The 27362-nt window shown below is 44.5% G+C and overlaps 1 protein-coding gene across 1 annotated transcript in view; it reads left to right on the top strand.

Annotated features, from left to right (window-relative positions):
• The window catches only part of cdkal1 (CDK5 regulatory subunit associated protein 1-like 1), a 400231-nt gene that overhangs the window by 204892 nt on the left and 167977 nt on the right, over positions 1-27362 (top strand). The window contains exon 9 of the mRNA XM_013137938.4: positions 18288-18454. Coding sequence (XP_012993392.1) covers positions 18288-18454 — 167 coding nt within the window. The remainder of the gene's footprint in view (positions 1-18287; positions 18455-27362) is intronic.

The raw sequence follows: 27362 nt of genomic DNA on the forward strand, positions 1-27362 counted from the left end.
CGGTTTGTGTTTTCAACGTTGTCTTCCTGGGTCCTCGGGTCTTTGAAGTTGCTTTAAACGATGTCTCCGCTCTTTCAGAAGAGACAGTGACGTGTGTGGTTTGACCTCTGAGACGGTTATTACCACAGTCAGCTGTACAGCTGCTAGGTGACCCGTATTGACTATTGTATGGCTGCCAAAGCACTGAAATAGTTTCATGATGTTTCTTATATAAGAGTATCATAATATCATACTACACACACACCAATGGTCTCTTGTCATGGTACAGTGAAGCAGCGGGTTAGTGAAACGACTGCCTGATGAACACCATTTGTTGTTCCTAAATTAGGCAGTTAATTACGGGCAATTAAAGTGTTTCATAATTATTATGGCATCTCCACACAGCTGTGAGGTGAAGATTAGGAGAGTTTTAAGAATTTCGATGTCCTCGGTATGGAGAAAAACGTAGCAGATCACATCGGGCTCCAGCGTGTGTGTGTGTGTGTGATGCTTGCGTGCTTGGGTGGTTGGCTGAGTTCTTAGACCACAGGAGGAAGGGGGGTTATGCTTTTTTGATGGTCTTTAAGGGCTGAGCACAGACTCTTTATAGGTGAGGGGTGTAGCGGAAGTCAGTGTAAGTTGGATGCTTTTGTGGTTGTTTTTGCTAGGGGTTTTCAGTATCTGTTTATTTGGATCATAATTTGGTAACCTGCCCTGTGTGTGTTTAGCCTGACTTTTTATAAACTACATTTGGTTCCACTTCTCATCCATCCCACTAGCCCATCTGGCTGTACTGTCCTGGAGCCTTATTAATATATATCCATGTTACTGAGATAAAAGCCTCTGTCCGACAACCCACACGTTATTAAGTTAGCGTGAAACACTGACTAATTAGTGTTCTCTAATCAGAGCACACTTTGCATTAGTTACGCGGTTCAGACGAATCTTTGAACTAACGCACTTAAGTGTTTTTCAAAAATATTTGTTAAATCGCTTAAAGCTTGAGAAGGATTGTGTCTGGAGGGGCGAGAGACATTAGTTCTGGCGTGTTATAGCTAATCAATGTGTGGAGAATGTCAAAATGACGTAAGGAAGTGCGGAAATCGGGAGAGAGCGAGAAAAAGAGAAAGATCAAGATTATGGGAGAGGGAGAAATTAGGAGATGGAGAGAAGGTTTGAAATATACATGGTAGATGTATTCGACCTGCCAGAGAGCCAGATCCAGTACTTATCTATAGAGTAGTGAACTGTCTCCGACCTGCCAGAGAGCCAGATCCAGTACTTATCTATAGAGTAGTGAACTGTCTCGGACCTGCCAGAGAGCCAGATCCAGTACTTATCTATAGAGTAGTGAACTGTCTCCGACCTGCCAGAGAGCCAGATCCAGTACTTATCTATAGAGTAGTGAACTGTCTCCGACCTGCCAGAGAGCCAGATCCAGTACTTATCTATAGAGTAGTGAACTGTCTCGGACCTGCCAGAGAGCCAGATCCAGTACTTATCTATAGAGTAGTGAACTGTCTCCGACCTGCCAGAGATCCAGATCCAGTACTTATCTATAGAGTAGTGAACTGTCTCCGACCTGCCAGAGATCCAGATCCACTAGTTATCTGTAGAGTAGTGAACTGTCTCCGACCTGCCAGAGAGCCAGATCCAGTACTTATCTATAGAGTAGTGAACTGTCTCCGACCTGCCAGAGATCCAGATCCAGTTGTTATCTGTAGAGCAGTGAAATGGGAGAGTGTACACAGTGTCTAGACCTCATTATCATGTTCAAATATTCTGTTGTAGCCCAACTACATGTTAATGTGCGTGTCTGACACCTGAAAGAATTATACATGACCGTATCTTCCACGGCTGGGAACAGTTCTTGGGCATGACACAGTAAGAATTGTAAACAGCAGTGTTTTCTAGTGCGTGGTCTATAGTCACTTATAAACCTGTAAATACAATGTGAAGTGTTTGGTGTGTCTAATTCCTTTAGCATGTGTGTGGGTGTCGTGGCTGCCAACTGCTCTTGGTCGTTGTACATTGGCCATACACCACACACCTCCGAGATGCTTTATTGCTCTTATTAACTGGTTGCCAACACTACTGGTTAAAGGAGCAATAAGGAATCTTGAAGGTTTGTGACATACTGGCCAAAATAAGAGCTGTTCTTAGGTCCCACACACCCTCTTGTCTTCATACTTAAATATACCACGGCTGTCAGCCAATCAGTGTTCAGGATTCAAACCACCCATTTTATAATTATCCAGTGAGGTATGGAGGGGGGTATATGGCCAATGTACAACGGCCAAGAGCAGTTGTTATGCACGACACCCACATACTATGCACATGCTAAAGAAATTAGACACACCAAACCCTTCACATGTTGGAAAGCAAATCATACGGGCTCTCTTCACAGTAATCAGTAGACCAGGTCATCATCCCTGAACAGGGTAGCCTCAAGGTTATACCAAGGTTGAATCAATTATTTATTTAAATTCTGTTTGACTGTGAAATTAAGGTGATGATAACTTTGCATGTGTGATATGTACTCTGTCTCCCAGTGCTTAAATGCAATCAGAAAAGAGCCCTAATTGTTACTAAGAAACAAGCCCAAGTGATTTAAGTAATCATGGACACACTTGGAATCAGAATGACATATGTTAAGTGTGTCTCCATGGGGTATCTGAGCTGACAGCCTCCATTACAGCCCCGCAACCTACCACATCATGGGTATTACTCTCCTCCCTTCTCCTTCTCTCTCTCTCCTTCTCCATTGGTGTTGTTGACACGGGGTCCTTGCGCATGCGTGCAAGTTAACAAGATGGGGGAGGAGGAGGTGGTGGACAGGCAAGGGAGGGTTATAGGGATGAGGAGGAGGTAGGGAGTGTACAGGAGGAGACAAGGGAGGAGGAGGTAAAGAGGTTAGCATGAGATATGAGGGAGGAGGAGGTAAAGAGTTCAGACGGGGAGATATGGAAGGGGAAAGCGATAGAGAGGCTGGGGGGAGACAGGGAGGAGGTAAAGAGTCTAGAGGAGGAGATGGGGGAGGGGGAGGTAAGGAGTCTAGAGGGGAGACGGAGAATAGGAGGAGGTAAATAGTCTAGAGGAGGAGACGGGGGAGGTAAGGAGTCTAGAGGGGAGACGGAGAATAGGAGGAGGTAAATTGTCTGGAGGGGAGGAGAACTCTTCTACGTGAAGGTCAGACATCCCCACCCAGTCTCTCTGTCTCTTCGGTTCCCTGTGGCTTCTGTTAAATGGGGAAGAAACTGAGAGCGGTCGAGAGTTAAGAAGAAAGGGAAAAATGGAGGGGGTTAATATTCCCTAAAGTGGTCCCTTCTAATTTGATCTTGTTGATACATATTCATGTTGAGCCAATCAGAAGGCTTCGTCTGAGACATAATCATGTGGCCTTGTGTGAGTAGACTTGCCTGTGGCTCCATGGGTGGGCGGGTGGCTCGGTGGAAGACTGATCACCTGCCAATTAGATACAGATTATGGTTCATTAACGAAGCTTGACTATGATTGAATAGGGATGGGACCAATGGGAGAGGCCTTATGACTGGGGGGTGTGGCCGCGTCCCTTCCCTTGTCCTATCATTATCCTAACACTAGTATTCAGTCAGGTCATTTGCCGTTCACGTCTTTTGTTAATCACTATTGATCATCCAGTAATTACTCATATGTCATCTTTATTGGGAACGTTAGGTTTAATGGGTATTTCTCTCGAAATTGTTGTTATAGCCTAGTTGGCAGACCTGACTAAAGAATATGTTCGCTAAGTATTTTCACACATAACCAGAATTTTACTTGGTAAATCTCTTGTGATCTTCTAGCAGGTTTCTTGCCTTAAAGGTAAAGCTGTTGTTTATGTCCATCAGTTGTGGCGTTGTTAGCTAGCTGCCTACCTGTAGGGAAAGCTGTTGTTAATGTCCATCAGTCGAAATGTTGTTAGCTAGCTGCCTACCTGGAGGGTTGTGCACTCAATAATGCTTTTCGAGTTTCTTTGGAAATAGTAGCTGCATGATCCCTCTCCACAATCCACGTTGCACAGTGTTGACAGGTTCTTTATATCTGTCAGTCTGTCCGTCTCTGCTCTCTCTCTCTCTCTGTCTCTCTCTCTCTTGCCCTACCCTTTCTCTATTTACTCTCTCTGCACGCCTTCCCTCCCTGTGGCCCTCTCTCGCTCTCTTTTCACCCCGCGGAGTGAGGGTGCTCGGGAAGGGCAGAGCGTCTCTCCTTTAAAAGCCTCACTAATAGGCCCTATTGTCCATGCAGGCAGTGGAAGCGGTCGGCAGCTGCTGCTTTGTGGACACATTTTATTCATTATATAGAGCGAGAAAGCAACTTGCTCCAGGTAGTGAGTTCTCAAGGATAGGGCTAATTTCCCCCCTCTCTGCCACCGCGGTAACACAGGGGTGTGTGTGGGGGGGGGGGCAGGTGTGAGGAGGAGAGGCTGTTGTGTTTTCCCATAATGCCAATGGTGAACAACAGTAGAACCGGCTGAAGGCTGAATGAAATCGCAGATGGAGCTTTTCTTAATTATCATTCCTCTTCTCTCCCTACTCTCCCCCCCGCATCTCCCCCCCCGCCCCCCCCCCCCCCCCGCCTCTCTCTCCCCCCCGCCTCTCTCTCTCCCCCTGCCTCTCTCCTCCCCCTTCATTTCCTAAACCTCTATTATTTTCCTCTTTCTTTCTTCCTTTATCCTCCTCTCGTCCGCGTCACATTCAGTCAATATCTGGGGTGTTGTTGTTATTATTATTATAATATGTATTTATTTTTTTGTAGTGTTGTAATGTTTCGAGTATCTTTCATCCGTTATCCATTGGATGCATTTCTAAGAATTCATTGTGAAACCTTGTGATATGTTCAGTGACCACTGCTGCTTGCCCCTTTGTGCCATAAGCATTTTGTATAGGTCAATGTTAGTATATGTCCCCCTCTGGCTCCATGTAACACGCACACACACACGCTAGGATAGAATATCAGAGCTGGAGATCTAAAGCAGCACATTCCACTATCTAGTCATGCATTATGGAACCTGATCAAACTGAATACTGGAAACCAGACACATCAATTGATGGAGGGGGGCGGGGGGGGCGGCTGAGGGGCAGGGAGTGAGGACTGGAAGAGTATCGATCTTTGCTTTAGTTGTGCACACATTCCTTTCCAGAAGTGAACATGCATATTTATAGTGGTCCTCATTACTTCAATCCTCTTTGGTTCCAGGAGGAGAGATTTATGAAAAGGAAGTTTACTTTCACATGAGAAAATTCTCTTACAGCTATAATTCTCATTTGCTACTTCAAAATTTTTGGCGCACGCCCATTGATTCTGGCTTAATTTGTCTTATAAATACCTCATGAGCTCAGATCAGATACTGAACTTTAAACTTTTTTTTTACTTGAGTGTCTGTATATTGTTAAATAGCGGTTCATACTGTTATTGATTTGGAGGATGGCCTTTCCTGGCAGGAGAGTCCCTGCACATTAGCGTGTTCATATTTTATTCAGGGTTTCGGGAATAAAGTTGTTATTATAATTTTCTTTGTTTGCGAACAACATGTAGTTAATGTGTAATAGCAGTCTTCATTCAGTCTGTTTCACAACAGCCAGGAGTTTGTGCGACCGATAGGTTGTGTCAACACAACCTTCTAATTAGGAATATGGTGGTAATATGTTCTATAGGGATGGGTGATGGGAGGGTTAGCCTGTGGTTCAGGTGTGATTGTGTCTTATTAAACATTCACTGTGGCTGGTGTTATAAGGTGTTTTAACATTGAATGTTCTGTCAGATTATCTGCCAGCTAATTAAAGAGGAGGTGGAGGTCATTATAACGTCGGCAGGTGTCACAAAGCCACTTGGTGGTGGATGATATATCCCTGTTAAAACCAGTACGTCAGCCAGAACGTCAGAATGCAATATAAATAGAACGTAATATTGTTAAATAGCAGTATCAAATGCCGTGTAGGTTTGAGTTGGTGTTAGAGGGATGACAGCTGTTCTATTGGATAATATATCTATAGTACTGACATTCATTAGTCAGTCTGACAACAGCCCCAAGACATTAATGGGACTGGATCATTTTGGTATGAAATCATTACCTTATTTATTTGTAAATTGTTGTGTATATTTCTTAAATGCCATGTAATTGATATTTTTATATTTTATTATTTCTCCACTGGCCTTAAAAATGAAACAATCATTTAGGTCTCTAGAATTTGGTAACATTTACATTTTTGTTTATATTTGATTTCATTTCGACAATAATAGGTATATGCATTTGGATGGGGATTTTGATTGGTTTGAGTTCTGTCCCTGCTGCTCTAGTGGTTGGATGTACAGTAGCTCGAGTTTCTGGACCTGCTGTTCTAAACCGTCTCTGTTTGGATGGCTGTGTTTCTATTCAAACGCCTTGTGGGGATTCTGAATTACATTCTGGTAGGTGAGTCCGAAATGTAGTGGCTTTTTTCTCTCATTCCCCTCCTTCCCCAAAAATCCCTCTCCATCCATTTGAGTCTCTGACTTTACATGATCGCACCAAGAGGTTCACCACAATACTATTAATTAGTTTAGAGTTATGTAAAATAATACCTGGCATCACCAGATTTTGGTCCCTTGTTAGTCTGTAATCACTGTGGACTCATGGTCATATCTGCCGCCTGGATTCTTCTGCCGCTAAACAGACTATATGTTCCTGGTTGGTGGCCTTGATTCAGGCGGTCTGAAAGGCCCGGTTCTATTGTAGTTGAATATGAATTAATGTGTCTGTTGGTCTAAAATGTTCTGTGCAAGAACTTTTTACATACAAACGTCTGCTTTGTATCTGTAGGAGGGCTGATGTACTGCAGACCTTGATGTAAACAGGTGCCTGGCGATAACTTCTGCATCAGTATTATCATGTTGGTATTTTTATATATCCTTCAACTAGAGAAGTGGCACTGGGGTTTTACATACTGGAGAGGTGGCACACTAATAAATATTCACAATAAGATAAAGTCACAGCACCTCGTGGCAGGTTTGGAAGAATGTAGTATCGCACATTTCCCTTTAGAGTCAGCTATAGAATCACTCCAGGTTGGATGTTTGTACGACACAGCTATAAATCCTCATACATCTGAATCTCTTTGGAGGTTTGTGTGTGTGTGTCTGTGGGTAAATCCTAGCCCCGTGTTGTTTTATCACAAAGCCATCAGATCTTCACAGGAAATCTTCTATGTTGCAGGCGTGTTGCAGGCGTGTTGTTTACAAGCGTGTTGTTTACAAACTATTTGTTCTGCTGAGTCTCGTCAGTAACCTCCCAGAGGCCGATGTTAGCTCGCAGCGCTTTTCTCTTTTTACACTCTCTGTTTTTCATTATTTCTTGCTTCTTCATTCTTGTCTCTCTCTCTCTGCCTTTGACTCTGTCATTCTCCTTCCGGTCTGTCTTTCACACTTTTCTCTCTCTGTCACCATGTGTTAGCAGTCAGAGGCATATGCAGCTCGCTGCCCCCCCCCACGTAGCACGTCCATTCACACCTCTCTCACAGGAACTTGTCTTCATGTGAATGTTTGATGTTCAGCTCGCCGCTTAGTGTTTATCCAGCGCCTACTCAGTCAAAGGATAGATGAATCGCTCTGTGAATAGCTACAGACTTGAAAAGATTGAAAGCTACAGGAGAATATGGACTGATAAATAAATACTCAGTGAAATGTGTACAGGAAATGAACGATCATGGGCCCACCCCTTGGTCACTCATGAAGGAGCTCCTCAGAGGATTCTGCAGCTCATTGTTTGTATGGAAAGTGGGTTTTGTGTGTAGTGTGTGTGGTGGGTATGTGTGTTTAATCACTGTGTGCGAGGTGTGTATAATCAGTGGGTGTATGTGTGTGTAGTCGGTGTGTGGGGAGTGTGTGATCAGAGATTGTGTGTATCTGTGTGCCGTCTGTGTGTGTGTGGAGTCAGTGTGTGTGAGGTGTGTGTGGAGTCAGTGTGTGTGAGGTGTGTGTGGAGTCAGTGTGTGTGAGGTGTGTGTGTGGAGTCAGTGTGTGTGAGGTGTGTGTGGAGTCAGTGTGTGTGAGGTGTGTGTGGAGTCAGTGTGTGTGAGGTGTGTGGAGTCAGTGTGCGTGAAGGATGTAGAGTCAGTGTGTGAGTTGTGTAGAGTCAGTTTGCGTGAAGGGTGTAGAGTCAGTGTGTGAGGTGTGTAGAGTCAGTGTGTGTGAGGTGTGTAGAGTCAGTGTGTGTGTGAGGTGTGTAGAGTCAGTGTGTGTGTGAGGTGTGTAGAGTCAGTGCGTGTGAGGTGTGTGTGAGGTGCGTATCCACCCTGTCTGTCATACACCCTGGGCCCAACAGGTGGTTGGAGTATAAAACAACATGCTGCTGGTTGTCAGTCTGCCTCCCTGGGCCCTCTGTGTTCCTGCCCTCACTCCCCCTTTCATCTTCCATCTCACAGCTTGTTTTATTGTTCTCTCCCTCTTTTCCTCCCTCCCTCACGGTTCCTATTCCTCCCCCCCGTCTCTCTCTCTCCCCTCTTTCTCTCGTGAGAACCGGCCACCACTTCAGGGCAGGGTTTCCATCCGTCGTGCTGACACATGGCGTCACTAATCCCTGGCTGGAGAGTGACAGAGCAACATAATGTTTGTGTTTGAGAGTGAGCGTCAAATCGGGCTCGTCATTCCGCTCGCCCTCGTTGCCCCCGGCGCTGTGGGAGTGGCTGTGGGGAGGATCCTCACTCCTTCCTGTGGAGGGGGAAAGCACGGCCACATGCGTCCTTACCATCAGCTCCGGCCTAATGTGAATGGCTTCGTAGAAATATGACGAGTGGATAAGTCATGGATAAGTCATGGATAAGTCATTGATAAGTCATGGATAAGTCATGGTTAACGTATTGTGTTAAAGGTTCCAGGTTGGTTCTGTTCATTCTCACGACTCCATTCGTCACGACTCCAGCAACTTTCTCATATCCTGGTTATCATCAGTAAACAGGAAGTAATGACAAGCAGAGTGGTCTTATGAGCTGGTGTTTCACGCCGTGCCACCAGGCTCAGCATTCTGGCCTTGCTCTGGCCACTGACGCTGTCATTATGGACGCTTTCATCTCAGGGGGGAGGTTTGGGGGGGAGGTAGAGGGGGTCGGAGGTGGGCGGACCTAAAGAAAAAGGGATAGCAGCTTTGAAGTGGTTTCACGTCAGTTGGCTTGTGCGTTAGTTTGAGTCCCATAGAGTTAAAGGATATCATATTAGACTTCAGTGACTCTTTAATGTCTAGATTAAATTATTAGGTGTATCCCCCTTCAATAAAATGATCCTGCTGTTTGTGACATTAACCATTAACCACCAAGGTCTCAGTTTCACCATCAACCACCAAGGTCTCAGTTTCATTTCTCAGTTTCAGGCCATATTTGCTTTTGCTTTCAGTTGGTGCGTCTCCGGCTCTGAAAATAACTCCTAATGTAGACCCAAATTACACAGCGTTCCCTTTATAGTGTACTGCTTGGTCAATTTGATCTCTGCTCATTGGTAGCTCACTAAAATAGGGGCTAGGCTGCCATTTGGAACCCCTTCACGGTCTCCCAGTTGAACAGTAGACACATCCCACCAGCCTGTTGTCTGTCTGTCTATCAGAATACATATATGTATATGTATATTCTGTCTGTGCCCGGCTTGGTGTTCCATGACTGTTACTAATGGCTGGCTGGCTGATTTGTTGGTTGTGAGGCCTGTTCTGTTAGTTGCTGTCAGATTGGTTGGTTGTGAGGCCTGTTCTGTTAGTTGCTGGCTGATTGGTTGGTTGTGAGGCGTGTTCTGTTAGTTGCTGGCTGATTGGTTGGTTGTGAGGCATAGTCTATTATTGGCTGGCTGATCAGTTGGTTGTGAGTCCGCCTTTGAGGCCAGTGTTGGATCAGTTACATCAATCACCTCAACGTCTGTTTAATATGAGGAGGGCTTTTAAATTAGTCGCGATTGAAATGCCAAAGACGGGCTTATATCGAGGGGCCCATATAGAGCACATCAAAAGGTGTTTTTCTGTATGCATTTGTTTTAGGCCGTGTCAAGTATTTGCTTAGAGAAATGGGTGCATGTTGCTATGTTATGCCATAATGACAGTCATTTGGATTAAGAGGTGCATTTTTAGAGAGCTAATAGGTTCCCAGAACATCTACTAGCCAGTTTGTTTTAGGGAGAGGTAATGGAAGGTTGTTGAGTTATCCAAACCCTCGGAACGCTGAGTCTTTCCGGCTAACAGTCTTCAGTGTACCTACCGGCTCCCTAGAATATGAATGAATATTGAATGCACATCACTAGGCCTCTGCGTTTTAACTGGACACAGGTTCACGGTGGAGGCAACGTTTGGGTCTGGAAACGGGAGGGTTTTTGTGGTGTCGGAATGTATTCCGGCTCTCCGGGAACGGTTAGGCGTGTTATGATGCCTGTATTGATGTGATTTGGATTAGAGCGCTGAGCCCTCGCTGTAAATGGATGGAGGCGCCGGGAGACATCGCAGGCGCTCGCTGTAGTCTGAGCATGAATAAATATAATGAATATCTATAGAAGCAGAGGGCCGATCGCCCGTGGTAACAGAATGTTTATCATGCAGATTAGGGGAACTAACTCGGAAGAGATTGTGTAGAAAGAGGGAAGGAATGTGTGTGTGTGTGTGTGTGTATGTGTGTGTTTTTGTGTAGACAGGGATGCATACTGCATAAATATACCTGGCACGAATATGTGAGCGGAACACGCTATCAGTTGTTAGCCCTTATTAGCTAATCTCTAATGTTATTGCTAATCTCTAATGTTAAATTAAGCTGTTTCAGAGCTGCAGTCGCTAGCCACTGCCGAGCTCCGGCCCGGCTCCAGCTAACGGGGTTATGAGCCCTGAGACTGACAGAGGAAGTGTGTGTGTGTGTGTGTGTGTATGTGTGCGCGCGCCCCTTTTGAACAGGGTCATCTCTGTAATTACCCCATCCAGCCGTAATGGAGCTTAACGTATTAAGCATGTGGTGTATACACACACACACCCACACACACACACACACACAAGAAGCTTGCTAAGCTGTCCCCCCTGAGAATGATCTAGCCTGCAGTTGGGTCAGCTGGTTGTCTCTCTCCTCATCCCGACACAGTGGATTCGGCTCTCTTCTCCGTGGCCTTGGTCGAGTATGGCCTGCTGGGCTACCACGTCACAGCTCCTGGCCCTGCTGGACTGGCCTGGTCCTTCTACGCATCAGGTCAGAGTTTACAGAGAGTAGAATTGCCATAGACTCCTTATGTGATGGTTCGCACTCTAGCGCGCGAAGACCGCCCTCGCCCCTTGAATTCACCACAAACTGCCTGCTACTCTCTGTATCTCTTCATTCCTCTGCATTGAGCCTGAGAGCCTGCTTCTCTGCCTTTCGATAAGGTTTGCAGTGTTTTAAAATGGATGGAGCTTAATGAATCATTTACGCTCAGGCTTGAAATGACAAATGTTATGTTAGCTGTTAGCCAGACTGGCTTTTGGTGCAGCTTTCCAAAGGCAATTAACAATTTAGCTTTATTTTCACTGAGCTTTTGAAATATTAAATTTGTTGAGTGTAGCTACACCGTGTAGCATTTAATGTTCCATCACTTTTTTTCACAAAATGCTAAGTTAATAAACCTCTAAATGAGTTGATTTTATCTGAGTTGACGGGTTCTTCAAAGCACTTAGTTGAAAGCAACAGTCGATCCTCCATCCCCTCCTCTGCAGCGAGAGATTCACGGATAGGACCTTTTTATATAACAACACTTTTCATTTTATTCCCCCACCAATCTCAGATTTACGGTTATGGATGACTAATTTGTCCTACAAATGTAATATCACCAAGCCATTACACTTCTTATCACACGGCTCGCTCCACTAGGATTTTTTAACCTGCACACAAGCACTGGAGGTGACCACATTACGCCGCCAACCACCACGATCGAGCTGCCGGGTGCCCAACATGGAGACGAGATGGGGCGTCCCTGTCTGACATCCCCTGGGTACAGCAGTGAGCCCCCTGTGCCCCCTGGCCTCTCCACACTGCGATGACTCTGTGCTGTGCCACCTGGGCGCATACTCCGCTCTGAAGTTGCATGCACAATGTACATGCCTAGGCCTTTTTAATTTCTGGAGTCGAGGCGAAGAAACCACGACATATGGAGGCTGCAGTTTCCTGCTGTCGGATGTTGTTCTTTTTTCTTGTCGCCAGTTTGCCTCATGTCCCAGCACAGAGACATCTCTTCCGCCTCCGTCCACTGTCTTCATGATGCATAGTGCTATATGCAGAACGTGTAATGTCATTTTACGGCTGACGGCAAGAAGGAAATCACGGTTGTCTTGCTCCAGTGGGACAAACATTCATCAACCACAGTCCCACAGTGGAGAGGCTCCGTCCACCCAAACCTCAGTATGACGTCAGAGTCCTACTTAAAGCTTCAGACAAACCCTGTGACCTCCCTGTCCTCCCTGACCACCCGCCCGCCCGATCCCTCCCTCCCTCCCTCCCTCCCTCCCTCCCTCCCTCCCTCCCTCCCTCCCTCCCTCCCTCCCTCTCTCTCTCCCTCCCTCCCTGTTCCTGCTGGCTTGGGTTGGTTTAAATGCCGCTGCTCCAGCCCTGTCCAGTCGTTCCAGCCCGGTTACTGGGCTAGCAACCTGCCTGCCTGGCTCCCTGTTCCAGCTCTAGTCTGATGTTTTCTTTGGACACAGCTCGGGGTTAATCTGGTTCTGCAGGAAGCATTCGGCTGTTCTCTTGGCCCAACCTACACCCTCTGGCAGCTGTTTCCTCCCCCGTCTGTCTCCCCGCTGCTGGTCTGGGTCCTCTTCCAATTTGGTCAGGCCCTCTCCTCCCTGCCTGTCCAGGGACTCTCCCAGCAGGGGTCCAAACATCTCCACCCTCTCAAATGAAGGGTTGCACTTTTTCCATACCGGCCCTTTTTCCATACAGCGCTCTCTTGTGAGTGCTTGGACGTTGTTTTTGGGGCTTTTTTTTCAGCAGAAGCAGAATTTTTTTCTGTAATTCCCTTACGAGAGAGCCCTCCTGGCTGAATTTATTTGGGAAAAATAAATAAATGATGGCACCCCCCCACCCATCCAGGCGTTAATGTATGACATCAAACCTGTGCTGTGGGTGTCACCTAATAGGGTTGGTGTTGAAAGAACGTGGAAAGAGGTCATGATAACAGCGCCGATCACATTTAATGACAATAAGGTGATGGAAATGTCAGCCTGCCACTGATTTCCTGTTTTCCTGGTTTGGTTAATGACCAAATTGTCCGTTCAGGTCATGTAGGTTAATTCGTTTTTTCGTTGGTTACCACCAATCACCTTGCTAAGGGCTTGACCTACTGTGTTCCCAGTAGAATGCAAGTTCCTGATATCCTCACGTTGAAGCTATTATATATTTGTACTTTTTTGCTGTGTTTTTGCAAGTTAACTCTCCATTACAAGCAAGTTTCTGATATGTCCTTGCTGAAACTCTTCCAAATTGTATAATGTTCAGCTGTCTATCTAAATGCAATATTTTTTCTACTCTGTGGGGTACCAGGAGTAGAAATATTGTTCAATACTGTCATCTCAAACCAATTCTTGCTGCCCTCAACCGAAGGTCTTTACAGATTACTATGCTATGAAACCTTCTAAAATCTTGGCTGAAGATCTCCAACTCAAATTTAACACACCTGTTTCTTACAATTAACTGCCCAAAAACATAAAAAAATGACAATCTGTAAAAGATGCTGAACGACTGGGGGATCCAGATGATCTGGGATCATTATAAAACATGGCCTATAAAGTTCCCTAAGACGAGATGACATTTCCAAACTTTATATGTTTTATAAGCAACGGGCCATTCAATCCCAGATTCAGGGCCTTACAGAATTATTGGCGTACTGGCTAGTTATCTTTCTCTATATTTAATAACACAAGACTCAGAAAAATGTCTGTAATAGGCCAATCCTGATTACCGGCTAACATATTGGTGCATCCATACCAAAAAGCTGCGTTATAGTCTCATTAGAACATAAATCCTGGTTCCAAATTCCAATAACATTCATTTCTTTTTCTCTGTCAGCCCTTTCAAATATCTTGTTTGCGTGGATTTATTCTTGTAGTTTTGAAAATTTTGATTCCCCAAGATTTAACTTCTCCGAATGCTCCTGCCGTGGTCCTTGGCGATTGTTGTGCCACTCATCCGTTCTTCTGACTGGAAATCAGGGCAAAATACGTCATCTGTCAGGAAGGTTCATCATGGCTCCACTTCTTTTACATTTCTTAATGTGTGTCCTAATGGTGGAGATGGGAATTTTCAAGACTGCAGCTTTTTGTACTTAGATTTTGTTCATACATTTAGATTTTGTTCATAGAATTGTCTAGGGATGCCAATAAATGTGGCACATGTTTTTGAATTAAACAATAAAGGAGGATTTTAGGAGGGTCAGATCAAGCTGATCAACGCCTTCTTTTCCGTATTTACCTAGGGAACCAATTATTCTGGAAGGCGCTGTAATTTAAAGACATAAAATGCTTCTGGTTTATTGGCATTATAGCGGGCAATATATAATATACCACTGATCAAGTTCCCTCATCTTATACATACTGACACGTGAGATGCATGGATTATAATGTGGAGGAAACCTGTCAGTGGTCTTATTTGTGATGATGAAATATTAACACACTTTGCTATTAATAACTTTTTTCAACATTTGAAAGCAGTAATATATGTTATTTATTTACTTGTGAGTTGTCGCCTTTTGCCAGGTTTGTAATTTGAGTTATAAACTGCTACATATGCTGCTACTTCTCTGAATATTTGTGTTTTTTTTGCCTCTCTCACCGGCTCCGTGTACAGCCAGAGGGGAGCGATTGGTTGAATTATTGACAGGGAAGTTGGAGAAGGATTTCATTGATAATTAATCAATGTAGCCGACTTGCACAGAATCAGGCTGCATGGGAGAATGCAGGAAGAGATGAAGAGAAGGTCTGTGCTTAGGAATATTGATGCAGCCTGAGGTCCTTGGAGAGAGTGATTAAGAAAGAAAGACAGACGGAGGGCGGGTGGGAAGGAGAGAAAACTCTTGGTTTCAGGCCATCATTATCTGGTTCTTTACCTGTGGACTGCCTTACTGTCCTCTGCTGCCCTGTTCTAGTCAAAGTACGCTACTACAGTATGTTGGATCCATTCTTCCAACATCGATGTATAGAACACTGGACATTGTTAGACTACAAGTGTGGAGTAGTCTAACGTCTGTTCTGTCACTCTACAACGTGTCACTCTACCACGTGTCACTCTACCACGTGTCACTCTACCACGTGTCACTCTACCACGTGTCACTCTACCACGTGTCACTCTACAATGTGTCACTCTACAATGTGTCACTCTACAATGTGTCACTCTACCACGTGTCACTCTACAATGTGTCACTCTACAATGTGTCACTCTATAACGTGTCACTCTACAATGTGTCACTCTATAACATGTCACTCTACAATGTGTCACTCTACAATGTGTCACTCTACAATGTGTCACTCTATAACATGTCACTCTACAATGTGTGCATCATGATGCACCCTGTAATGTTCACTAAATGTGCACCCTATTCCCGAGGTAGTGTACTACTTTGACCCAGGACCGGACAGTGTTCTGCAGCAAAGCAGACGGTCGTGGTGCTATTTGGGTCTGAATTCTCACTAGTCACAGAACTCTTGACAGTTTTAACATGAATCACTGTATTGAACAAATGTATTGAGGTCCCCCTCTGCCAAGTGCTGTTTATCTAAACAAACAGCAGCTGACCGTCTGAGACTGAGCAGCCACAGTTGTGTGTTTTAAGTTGACACTGATGCCAAAAAACAAACCAAATGCGGGTTTTGTTGGAGTGAATTACATTGTTTACAGCACAAGACTCCTTTGACCCTTGTACTCTTCTGATTTTCTGGTAAATACTATTTTGAGACTGAGGTCAGTTCTTCCTTGTGTCGTAGTGTTTTCCTCACTGTGTACTTGGATTTAAGTACGGCTCAAGATGTTTGATTTAGATTGATGTTGTCCGGTTCATAGGAACAAACATGATAGTTCCCCCAAAATATTGAACCTTTCTCATTTGACAGTCCGAACTGGCTACGACAATCTCTCAAAATATTTTAGACAGAGCTCCTGGAAAACGTCTGGCAAAAGCATTTCACACAGCACCTTTTCCTTTGTTTGTTAAAAGTCTCAGTGAAAGGAGAGATGAAGTGCTTTTTTTTGTTTCAAATATTTGTATTAAATACCCAGAAACTGAATGGTATTTAACCAGTTTGTCTCCAACTGAGATGTCTCACACACAATTTCTCATCGATCTTTAGTTCAGTCTATACACGTCTTGACTAATCAGCTTCTCTGATGTCGCAGGAGGCGAGGGCCAGCCTCCATCACCACTGGGAGACCCAATCAAATCCCCTTAAAAATGAGTAGCATCCTACACCTAAACATTTGTGTATTGCAAGGAAACAACATGGCGCCATCTCAGCCCTGGGAAATGTACTGTCCAGTAAGGCTGCTTTCTCTGTGTCTCTGTATAGGAAAAGCCTGGTTAGTTCCTCTAAAGTGTAGGAAATCTGAAGTACCACTGCAGAATGACAGTTTCCACATCACCCAGGCCTGTACATTTTTCCCGGTGTTTTGAACCCTGTGAACTGATTAGAAAAACGTTGCTCTTCTCATAGGCCGCATTCTGTAGGCCATATTTAACTTTATAACAAAATATTAATTGTGTCGTCTCATCCAATGAGCCCTCAGTGACCTCTGATTTGCTAGGAAACCAAAGCTTTGAATCCATGTCTGTTTCCTGGTTTCCCTGAGCCATCGGGGTCTAGCGGTGCATGACTGCTGCGTCTGCATTTTGTCTATAAACATCGACACAGACAGCAACACACCCACACACACCCACACATTGGGAGACTTCTGAAGCTAACTGTTCCAGATTATGACAGATGAGATGATGCTCTTGTTCAGCTTTTCCACCCGCTGTCATTGTTCTGTCAGCTGTAACCAGATCCTAAACCCAACACCACACAAAGATACAAATACACACACACACAGTGAAAATGACACAATGATAAATGGTTGTATAATGATTGTATAATATTTCTTGCTCTGCCTCTTTCATATTTCTTGCTCTGCCTCTTTCATATTTCTTACTCTGCCTTTTTCATGTTTCTTACTCTGCCTCTTTCATGTTTCTTACTCTGCCTCTTATCTGTGTTACTTTGCTTCTTTTATGTTTCTTACTTTGCCTCATCTGTTTCTTACCCTGCCTCTTTTATGTTCCTTTGCTTCTCATGTTTCTTACTCTGCCTCCTTTTGTTCTGCCCATCACTGAATCCACAAGCATACAATCTGTTTTAAAATCTTGTACAGTTCTAAAGAAATCCAAGGCTCCAAAGAAGAAAAAACGTCAGTGTTAATGGTTTTTATTTCATTTCTTTAATGGTGTGTGTGTGTGTGCGTGCGTACGTGTGTGTGCTAACTCCCAGCCACATGTATCTTACTTAGGGAATGTAATGATCCCTTGTGTCAGCATTAACTACATTCAGCCAACCATTTCCTCTGTGGATGGGAAGTTATCCGCCATGAGAGACATTAGTGTTTGACCTCTAGTAGATTAATAAATAGATATGGATGGATGGATTGGATTGGATGGATCTGAACCTAATCATGTCTGTTGGAGAATATGGCAACACTTTATCTTATGGTAAAATAATGACTTGGTATTTTCTCTGATTTTATATGATAAAATGTTAATTGAACCACAACCTGCAGTTAACATCACCTTTTCTTTCTTGAAAAGCAACAACCCCCAGACCGTGTTTCTTACGAGGAGGTTGAAAGGAATGCTAGGCATTAGGACTTCTGCCTGATTTGGTTTTCACAATAATCTTGGGGTATTTAGGTTTTTTGGTATTCCATATTAACCAACTTCTCTCTCCCCCCTCTCTGTCTATATCTCCCTGCTCTCTCTATCCCCCCCCATCTCTCCCCTCTCTCTTTCTCTCCCCCCTCTCTCTCCCTGCTCTCTCTCCCCCCTCTCTCTCTCCCTGCCCCCCCTCCCCCCTCTCTCTTTCTCTCCCCCCTCTCTCCCCCTGCTCTCCCCCCCCCTCTCTCTCCCTGCCCCCCCTCTCCCCCTCTCTCTCTCTCCCCCCTCTCTCTCTCCCTGCCCCCCCTCTCCCCCTCTCTCTCTCTCCTCCCTGCTCTCTCTCTCTCCCCTCTCTCCCCCGCTCTCTCTCCTCCCTGCTCTCTCTCTCTCCCCTCTATCCCTCCTCTCTCTCTCTTTCTCTCTGCGTCTCCCTGTCACCCCCTTAGAGGGAGTTTGTGAGATCTGGCTGACCAGTGAAGACACAGGGGCGTACGGTAAAGACATTGGGACAGACCTGCCTACCTTGCTGTGGAAGCTGGTGGAAGTGATCCCAGAAGGAGCCATGCTGCGCCTGGGCATGACCAACCCTCCCTACATTTTGGAGCACCTAGAGGTGGGGATGTGTGTGTCTGTGTGTGTCTCTGGATCATTTGGTTCCTTTGTGCGGTCATGTCTTTCCAGCCCTGACCAAAGACAGATATGTCTTTCCTTTCTTCCACAACCCATCCTGCCTTGGGTGAAGTGAGGATTATTGTGTGTGTGTGTGTGTGTGTGTGTGATCGTGGAGATGTGAAACCTACCAGTAGAAATTGCTGGGGGAACCGTTTTAATTTGCTGGGGGTTAATTGAGGTTGTAATGTGGTCCCTCTATGTATCGGTTGTGTTTCTGCTCTGATACATTCAAATTAAAAACTGATGAAGCTTTTTTCCTAATGAACGGAAATAACAATTAAATGCTAATTAGGGCTGAGGTTTGATGTATGTGGTGGCTGACGGCATTTCTGTTTTGTTTATTTGCGTGTGTGTGTGTGTGTGTGTGTGTGTTGGGCTAAATCCCAGCCGTTCAGCAGATGAACTTCAAACAATTATATCCAATATGTCTAGGAACTTGAGTGAACTGGAGTGCCATGAGTCAGTAGCTGCAGTCAATTGCTATTGGACAAAATCAAAGGAAATAGTTTTGATTGTTGGAGGAAAATGCCAAGTGCACTCTAAACCGAGCTACTCACGTCAGCTACTTCTGACATATCGAGGAAATAGCTAAGGACCTTTCTCCTTTAGGTGATTGGGGCTGTTAGATCCAGATTGGTTTCTCATGGGCATTTCATTTTGGCATTTTTTTATTACATAGCCCCTTAATGGTTCTCTCTTTCTCTCTTACGGGCTGATGTGGCCTCTCCATTTCTTTCTCCCCTCACTACACATCTCACTGACTGGCTGTACTTCTCCAGTTTTATATGGGAGGTGGCAGTAAAGGCTGTGGTAGTAAATTGCTGGGTGATTTGAGCCGTGAAGTGTGATTGTGGCATATCCAAGACCTTCAATAAGTAATGTATTTATCACAGAGACGAGGGACCAGAGGTGGTGGTTAGAAGACTCTGTCTCTCTCTCTCGCGCACTTTTTTTTCTGTCACTGTCTTTCACCCTCTGTCAAATCTCCCTTTCTGGCTCTTTCTCTCTGTCACGTTGTGCATCGTTAATGGCAAAGTAGCTGACAGACAGGAGTCGGAGGAAGGGGGAGTGAGAGAAGACATGGGGAGAGGAAATGACAGGGGAGAAGATGGGACGAGAGAAAAGCCATCAGAGAAGAGGGTTATTATCTTGAATGGATGGAGTGCCACGTGGGGAGGGAAACGGGAGAATGTGGATTTGACTCCCTCACTGACTGGAAGAACACACGGCTAAGTGGACTGGGGGGGGTGTGTGGGGGGGGTGGGGGGGGGCGGGGGGCAGTTGCTTTATTATAACCCCTCATGATCAGGGTGAAATGATGGATGATGTCCAACTGATATTTGCCAGAGGGAGAGACAGAAATGATTCTTCCTGTTTTTTTTAGCGAGGAGGTCAACCCTAATTGCTCTTACATGGCACCCAGTGTTGCCGGTCCCCAACACCGCTCCAGTTTGGACAGAGAAACTTAAGTTGGACCTTGTATACAACTGAGGGTAATGTAATCATGTGTCCTAGAGTTGTCCTGTGGTGTGACCCACTGACTCCCCATGGGCATGTCCTCCTGCAGTGTGGGTTTAAATCCGGCTCTCTCCTCTTTCCTCTATCTCTGTCAAATCCTGCATGAAAAGGCCCCTAGAGTAATATTGTTAAAATAATTAAACTATTTAAATTATTTTCTTTTTTTTGGTAATCAGCAATATGCTAGCAAACCTAATGTTTCAAAATGCTAGCAAACCTAATGTTTCAATATGCTAACAAACCTAATGTTTCAATATGCTAACAAACCTAATGTTTCAATATGCTAACAAACCTACTGTTTCAATGAACACCACGGGTTGTACAAGCTGACTTAAACATTCTGCATTGGTGTCGGTCCACGATGACTTAAACGCTCTGCAGTGGTGTCGGTCCACGATGACTTAAACGCTCTGCAGTGGTGTCGGTCCACAATGACTTAAACGTTCTGCAGTGGTGTCGGTCCACAATGACTTAAACGCTCTGCAGTGGTGTCGGTACTCAATGACTTAAACGTTCTCCAGTGTTGTCGGTCCACGATGACTTAAACGCTCTGCAGTGGTGTCGGTACTCAATGACTTAAACGTTCTGCAGTGGTGTCGGTCCACAATGACTTAAACGCTCTGCAGTGGTGTCGGTACTCAATGACTTAAACGTTCTCCAGTGGTGTCGGTCCACGATGACTTAAACGTTCGGCAGTGGTGTCGGTACTCAATGACTTAAACGTTCTCCAGTGGTGTCGGTCCACGATGACTTAAACGTTCGGCAGTGGTGTCGGTACTCAATGACTTAAACGTTCTCCAGTGGTGTCGGTCCACGATGACTTAAACGTTCGGCAGTGGTGTCGGTACTCAATGACTTAAACGTTCTCCAGTGGTGTCGGTCCACGATGACTTAAATGCTCTGCAGTGGTGTCGGTACTCAATGACTTAAACGTTCTCCAGTGGTGTCGGTCCACGATGACTTAAACGTTCTGCAGTGGTGTCGGTACTCAATGACTTAAACGTTCTCCAGTGTTGTCGGTCCACGATGACTTAAACGTTCTGCAGTGGTGTCTGTGCATGACGAAGTAAATGTACTCCATCACCTCACAAAAATACTATTTTGCAATGAAGTCTGGGTACTGCGCACAAAACTGATGTACACCGAACTGGGGTTGGTCTGACTTGTTTTTCCATGACTCCGTTGACCGATGTTGGTGATCTTACTATCCACAGGAATTCCGTCAACTGGATGTTTTCTGTTTCGCAGATGTAAACCTTAGACACTGTTGTACGTTGGGGGGGGGGATCATTACTGAGATACTGAAATTGGTGTAGCTTGCATCAGTGGTCACAGTAGGTGTTAAGTCCCTAAGGTCACTCGTTATTTGGTCGTTTCAGGCTTGACGGAACAGAAACTGAATTTCTCTGCTTGATGTCTGTCTGATTCATATAAGCCATCCTTGGTCACATGGGTTTGGGTTAGATCTTAAACCATCCACTGTGATGTGAGGGTCACCTGTTATACCACAGACCATACATATTCACCTGTTATACCACAGACCATACATATTCACCTGTTATTCCGCAGACCATACATATTCACCTGTTATACCACAGACCATACATATTCACCTGTTATACCATAGACCATACATATTCACCTGTTATACCACAGACCATACATATTCACCTGTTATACCATAGACCATACATATTCACCTGTTATACCACAGACCATACATATTCACCTGTTATACCACAGACCATACATATTCACCTGTTATACCACAGACCATACATATTCACCTGTTATACCACAGACCATACATATTCACCTGTTATACCACAGACCATACATATTCACCTGTTATACCACAGACCATACATATTCACCTGTTATACCACAGACCATACATATTCACCTGTTATACCACAGACCATACATATTCACCTGTTATACCACAGACCATACATATTCACCTGTTATACCACAGACCATACATATTCACCTGTTATACCACAGACCATACATATTCACCTGTTATACCACAGACCATACATATTCACCTGTTATACCACAGACCATACATATTCACCTGTTATACCACAGACCATACATATTCACCTGTTATACCACAGACCATACATATTCACCTGTTATACCACAGACCATACATATTCACCTGTTATACCACAGACCATACATATTCACCTGTTATGCCATAGACCATACATATTCACCTGTTATACCACAGACCATACATATTCACCTGTTATACCACAGACCATACATATTCACCTGTTATACCACAGACCATACATATTCACCTGTTATACCACAGACCATACATATTCACCTGTTATACCACAGACCATACATAGTCACCTGTTATACCGCAGACCATACATATTCACCTGTTATACCGCAGACCATACATATTCACCTGTTATACCACAGACCATACATATTCACCTGTTATACTGTACCATAGACCATATATTCACGTTATATCATAGACCATGCATATTCACATGTTATACTGTACCATAAACCATACATATTCACCTGTTATACTGTACCATAGACCATATATTCACATTACATCATAGACCATGCATACTCACATGTTATATTGTACCATAGACCATACATGTTCATGTTATACCATAGACCATACACATTCACCTGTTATACTGTACCATAGACCATACCTGTTCACATGTTATACCATAGACCATACATATTCACGTTATACCATAGACCATACACATTTACCTGTTATACTATACCATAGACCATATATTCACATGTTATATCATAGACCATTCATATTCACATGTTATACTGTACCATAGACCATAAGTTTACCTGTTATACCACAGACCATACATATTCACCTGTTATACCGCAGACCATACATATTCACCTGTTATACTGTACCATAGACCATATATTCACATTATATCATAGACCATGCATATTCACATGTTATACTGTACCATAAACCATACATATTCACCTGTTATACTGCACCATAGACCATATATTCACATTACATCATAGACCATGCATACTCACCTGTTATACTGTACCATAGACCATACCTGTTCACATGTTATACCATAGACCATACATATTCACGTTATACCACAGACCATACACATTTACCTGTTATACTGTACCATAGACCATATATTCACATGTTATATCATAGACCATTCATATTCACGTTATACTGTACCATAGACCATAAGTTCACCTGTTATGCCATAGACCATACATATTCACAGGTTATACTGTAGCATAGACCATAAGTTCACCTGTTATGCCATAGACCATACATATTCACCTGTTATACTGTACCATAGACCATACCTGTTCACATGTTATACCGTAGATCATACATATTCACCTGTTATACTGTACCATAGACCATACCTGTTCACATGTTAGACCATAGACCATACATATTCACCTGTTATACCATAGACCATACACCTGTTATACCATAGGCCATACATATTCACCTGTTATACCATAGACCACTTATTCACCTGTTATACCATAGACCACTTATTCACCTGTTATACCATAGACCACTTATTCACCTGTTATACCATAGACCACTTATTCACCTGTTATACCATTGACCACTTATTCACATGTTATACTATAGACCACATATTCACGTTATACCATAGACCACATATTCACACGTTATACCATAGACCACTTATTCACATGTTATACCATAGACCACATATTCACACGTTATACCATAGACCACTTATTCACCTGTTATACCATAGACCACTTATTCACCTGTTATACCATAGACCACTTATTCACATGTTATACTATAGACCACATATTCACCTGTTATACCATAGACCACATATTCACATGTTATACCATAGACCACATATTCACATGTTATACCATAGACCACTTATTCACACGTTATACCATAGACCACATATTCACATGTTATTCCATTGACCAGAGGTGTCAAAATGCTTCTATGGAGGGAGAAAGAATACAAGAATGTACTGTAGGATAGAACATAGAGAAGACAAAACCAAGCCAGGGTCAAACAGTGTATATAGAGGGAAAAGCAAGGAGAGAGGAGAAGAGGAGTGCAGAGAGAAGTATCCAAGACAGTTCGGGCTCTGGGTTCAGAATAGTATTGATTGTATGTTTCTCATCTGGTGAGCCTGTAGACAGTGGGAGAACGCAGAACAAGAAGTAGCACATCAGGGACCCATCTGGAGAGAGCAGCCAAGACAAGGTCAGGCTATTGATTCTGCTGACTGGCTGACTGGCTCACTGGTTGACTGGCTCCTCTGACTGGCAAATAAACTGGCTGGCTCCAGGCTGGCAGGTTGGCTCCCCGGCTGACTGGTTTACCGACTGGCTGGTTCATTGTTTGGCTTGACTGCCTTGGTGGCTGTGTTTTCCAGAGCCTTTACTGGCATCATGCAGACACACACTGACTGAGGTGCTCCTGTTCCACAATACCAGTTGACCATGTGTAACTGATCAGGGACCAGCCAGAGACAGTGTTTTATAATACCAGTTGACCATGTGTAACTGATCAGGGACCAGCCAGAGACAGTGTTTTATAATACCAGTTGACCATGTGTAACTGATCAGGGACCAGCCAGAGACAGTGTTTTATAATACCAGTTGACCATGTGTAACTGATCAGGGACCAGCCAGAGACAGGGTTTTATAATACCAGTTGACCATGTGTAACTGATCAGGGACCAGCCAGAGACAGTGTTTTATAATACCAGTTGACCAGGTATTACTGATCAGGGACCAGCCAGAGACAGTGTTTTATAATACCAGTTGACCAGGTATTACTGATCAGGGACCAGCCAGAGACAGTGTTTTATAATACCAGTTGACCAGGTATTACTGATCAGGGACCAGCCAGAGACAGTGTTTTATAATACCAGTTGACCAGGTATTACTGATCAGGGACCAGCCAGAGACAGTGTTTTATAATACCAGTTGACCAGGTATAACTGATCAGGGACCAGCCAGAGACAGTGGTTTTTTTTGGGATAATTTAATGTGTAGGCATTACAGGTCAGGGTTAGGGATAGGTTATGTGTATGTGTGTGTATGTGTATGTGTGTGTGTATGTGTGTGTGTGTGTGTGTATGTGTGTATATGTGTGTGTGTGTGTGTGTATAGATGTGTGTGTGTGCAGTCTGGAGGCCAGACTACATAGTCCTCCTTGGTAGTGGCCTGTCTCTCTGATTCAGTTACTCAGGATGTTTATGCTGTCTGTCTGTCCCTCTCTCTCCCTCTGTCTGTCTGTCTCTCTGTCTGTCTTTCTTGCCCTCTCTCTTCCTCTGTCTGTCTCTCTTTGTCTGTCTGTCTCTTCCTCTGTCTGTCTTTGTCTCTCTCTCTTTCTTTATCTGTCTGCCTGTCTGTCTCTCCTTATCTGTCTGCCTGTCTGTCTCTGCTTGTCTGTCTGTCTCTCTCTGTTCCCCCCCTTCTTTCTGCCTCTGCTAGTCGCTCTCCCACGTTCTTCATGTCAGTCCCCATTCTCTCTCTCAGTCTGCCCTTGGCTCTCCCCCTGGTGTTTTTCGTCCCTCTTCTCCTCTCTGGACTTTAATCTGCTTGAGTACAGATGTGAGAAGACTCCCAGTTCAGTGAATTATCCCTGTGGCTCCAGGGACACAGAGAGGCCCAGTGCCATTTGTATTTGGAGCACAGGGTTGCTAATAATTTCATATAAACCGCCATCAAGCAGCATTTTCTGCATTAATGAATCTCTTGGGAAGTCTTTGTCCATTACAAGCTTAATGTTCCATTGTTGAGACAGGAGGATAAATTGATGCCAGTACGATTTCATTTGATTATTTTCTAAAACACTGACTGGATCATAGGCTGGCTGTCACGGATGCAATTTGGTTGGTGGGGTTGTCTTATTTTAGTATTTTAGTTTTGTATTTATTTTGTACCTAATTTCATCATCTTAATGCATAACCAAGTTAAATATAATGAGAAACTCAGGCATGTAACGATGCAGTAGGTGAAATGATTTTCCCGATTTCAAGGTACTGAAAAGGAATGTGGTGTAACCCGAGAGAGAGAAAACTGTTCACTTTCTCAGCAGTAATAAATCCATCAATGGTGTTAGGCATGAGAGCTCTGCAGTCTACACACACACACACACACACACACACACACACACACACACACTGCTTGTCACTGATGTGGTTGCTGACACTGATTAGTGAGGCCATCTGTAGACTCTTACTGTGTCTCCATCTCTCTTAACGACTCTCCCTTTATGTCATCTCTCTTTCTCTCTCTATCTCTCTTTCTCTCTCTATCTCTCTATCTCTCTTTCTCTCTCTATCTCTCTATCTCTCTTTCTCTCTCTATCTCTCTTTCTCTCTCTCAGCCTCTTTTGTATACCTCTCAGTAGTGTTAATAGAGGTTGCCAGTTGGAGCCCTCCATGTGTTCAGGGCCTCTGTCCAAAGCTGCATGCTCTGTTTAGCTCTGCTTTACACCTCCTTGACTTTAGCCAAGCAGACCTGTTCAATAGCGATCTCTCTCCTGGCCTGTGTTACACCAGACACTCCCAACTGATGTGTGTGCTCTGGAGACTCCATCTCCACTGGGACATTTGGGCCGGATGGTTGCCAGGGGAGCTGCCCTCAGCGTCACCATGAGAACCAGCTGTGTAAAAACAGCCCTTTACCCAGGAAACGGACGGATGAGGTGTACCCGTGCGGGACGTATTCATCTTTCCTCCGCCTCCTCATCCTAGTGGACCCTCGTCTCAACCTCCGCGTCGTCCGTCTGTCACGCTGGAAATCTCACCCCGTCCCTCCCTGTGCATCACCCCCCCCCCCCCCCCCCCCACACACACACACACACACGCGTCCCCCTCCCTCCCTCGGGGACTGTGCTACGGTGAGTGTCGTCTGAGCCTGGCTGTGATGCTCTGGCTGTCCCAGTCTCCCTGGAGTGATGAGGTAGCCTGCCTCTGTCTCGCCAGTCTCTCGTCTGCTCCTTCTCTGATCAGAGAGCCCTAACTGGTGTCCCTCACACAGACGTGTTTATTTATTCATTTCTGGATTCTCACACACATTTGTATGTCGTCGTCGCGTGACGCGTATCTCTTCGCGAGCCACTTCACCAGGCTTTTTTTGGCATATCAGTCAGTGGAGACGAGTGCTGGCAACACGGGAGAATTTCTGTGTTTTTTTTATTTCTATCGATTGAACTGAATCGTGTCAGTCATCAATCAGCAACGTTCTGTGGTGACAGAGGCTGAACCTAATCCCGCGACCACACCTCCAGGACATTACTTCACTCAGAT

The sequence above is a fragment of the Esox lucius genome, chromosome 16 (assembly GCF_011004845.1).
Source record: "Esox lucius isolate fEsoLuc1 chromosome 16, fEsoLuc1.pri, whole genome shotgun sequence".
In the NCBI taxonomy this organism is placed as follows: Eukaryota; Metazoa; Chordata; class Actinopteri; order Esociformes; family Esocidae; genus Esox; species Esox lucius.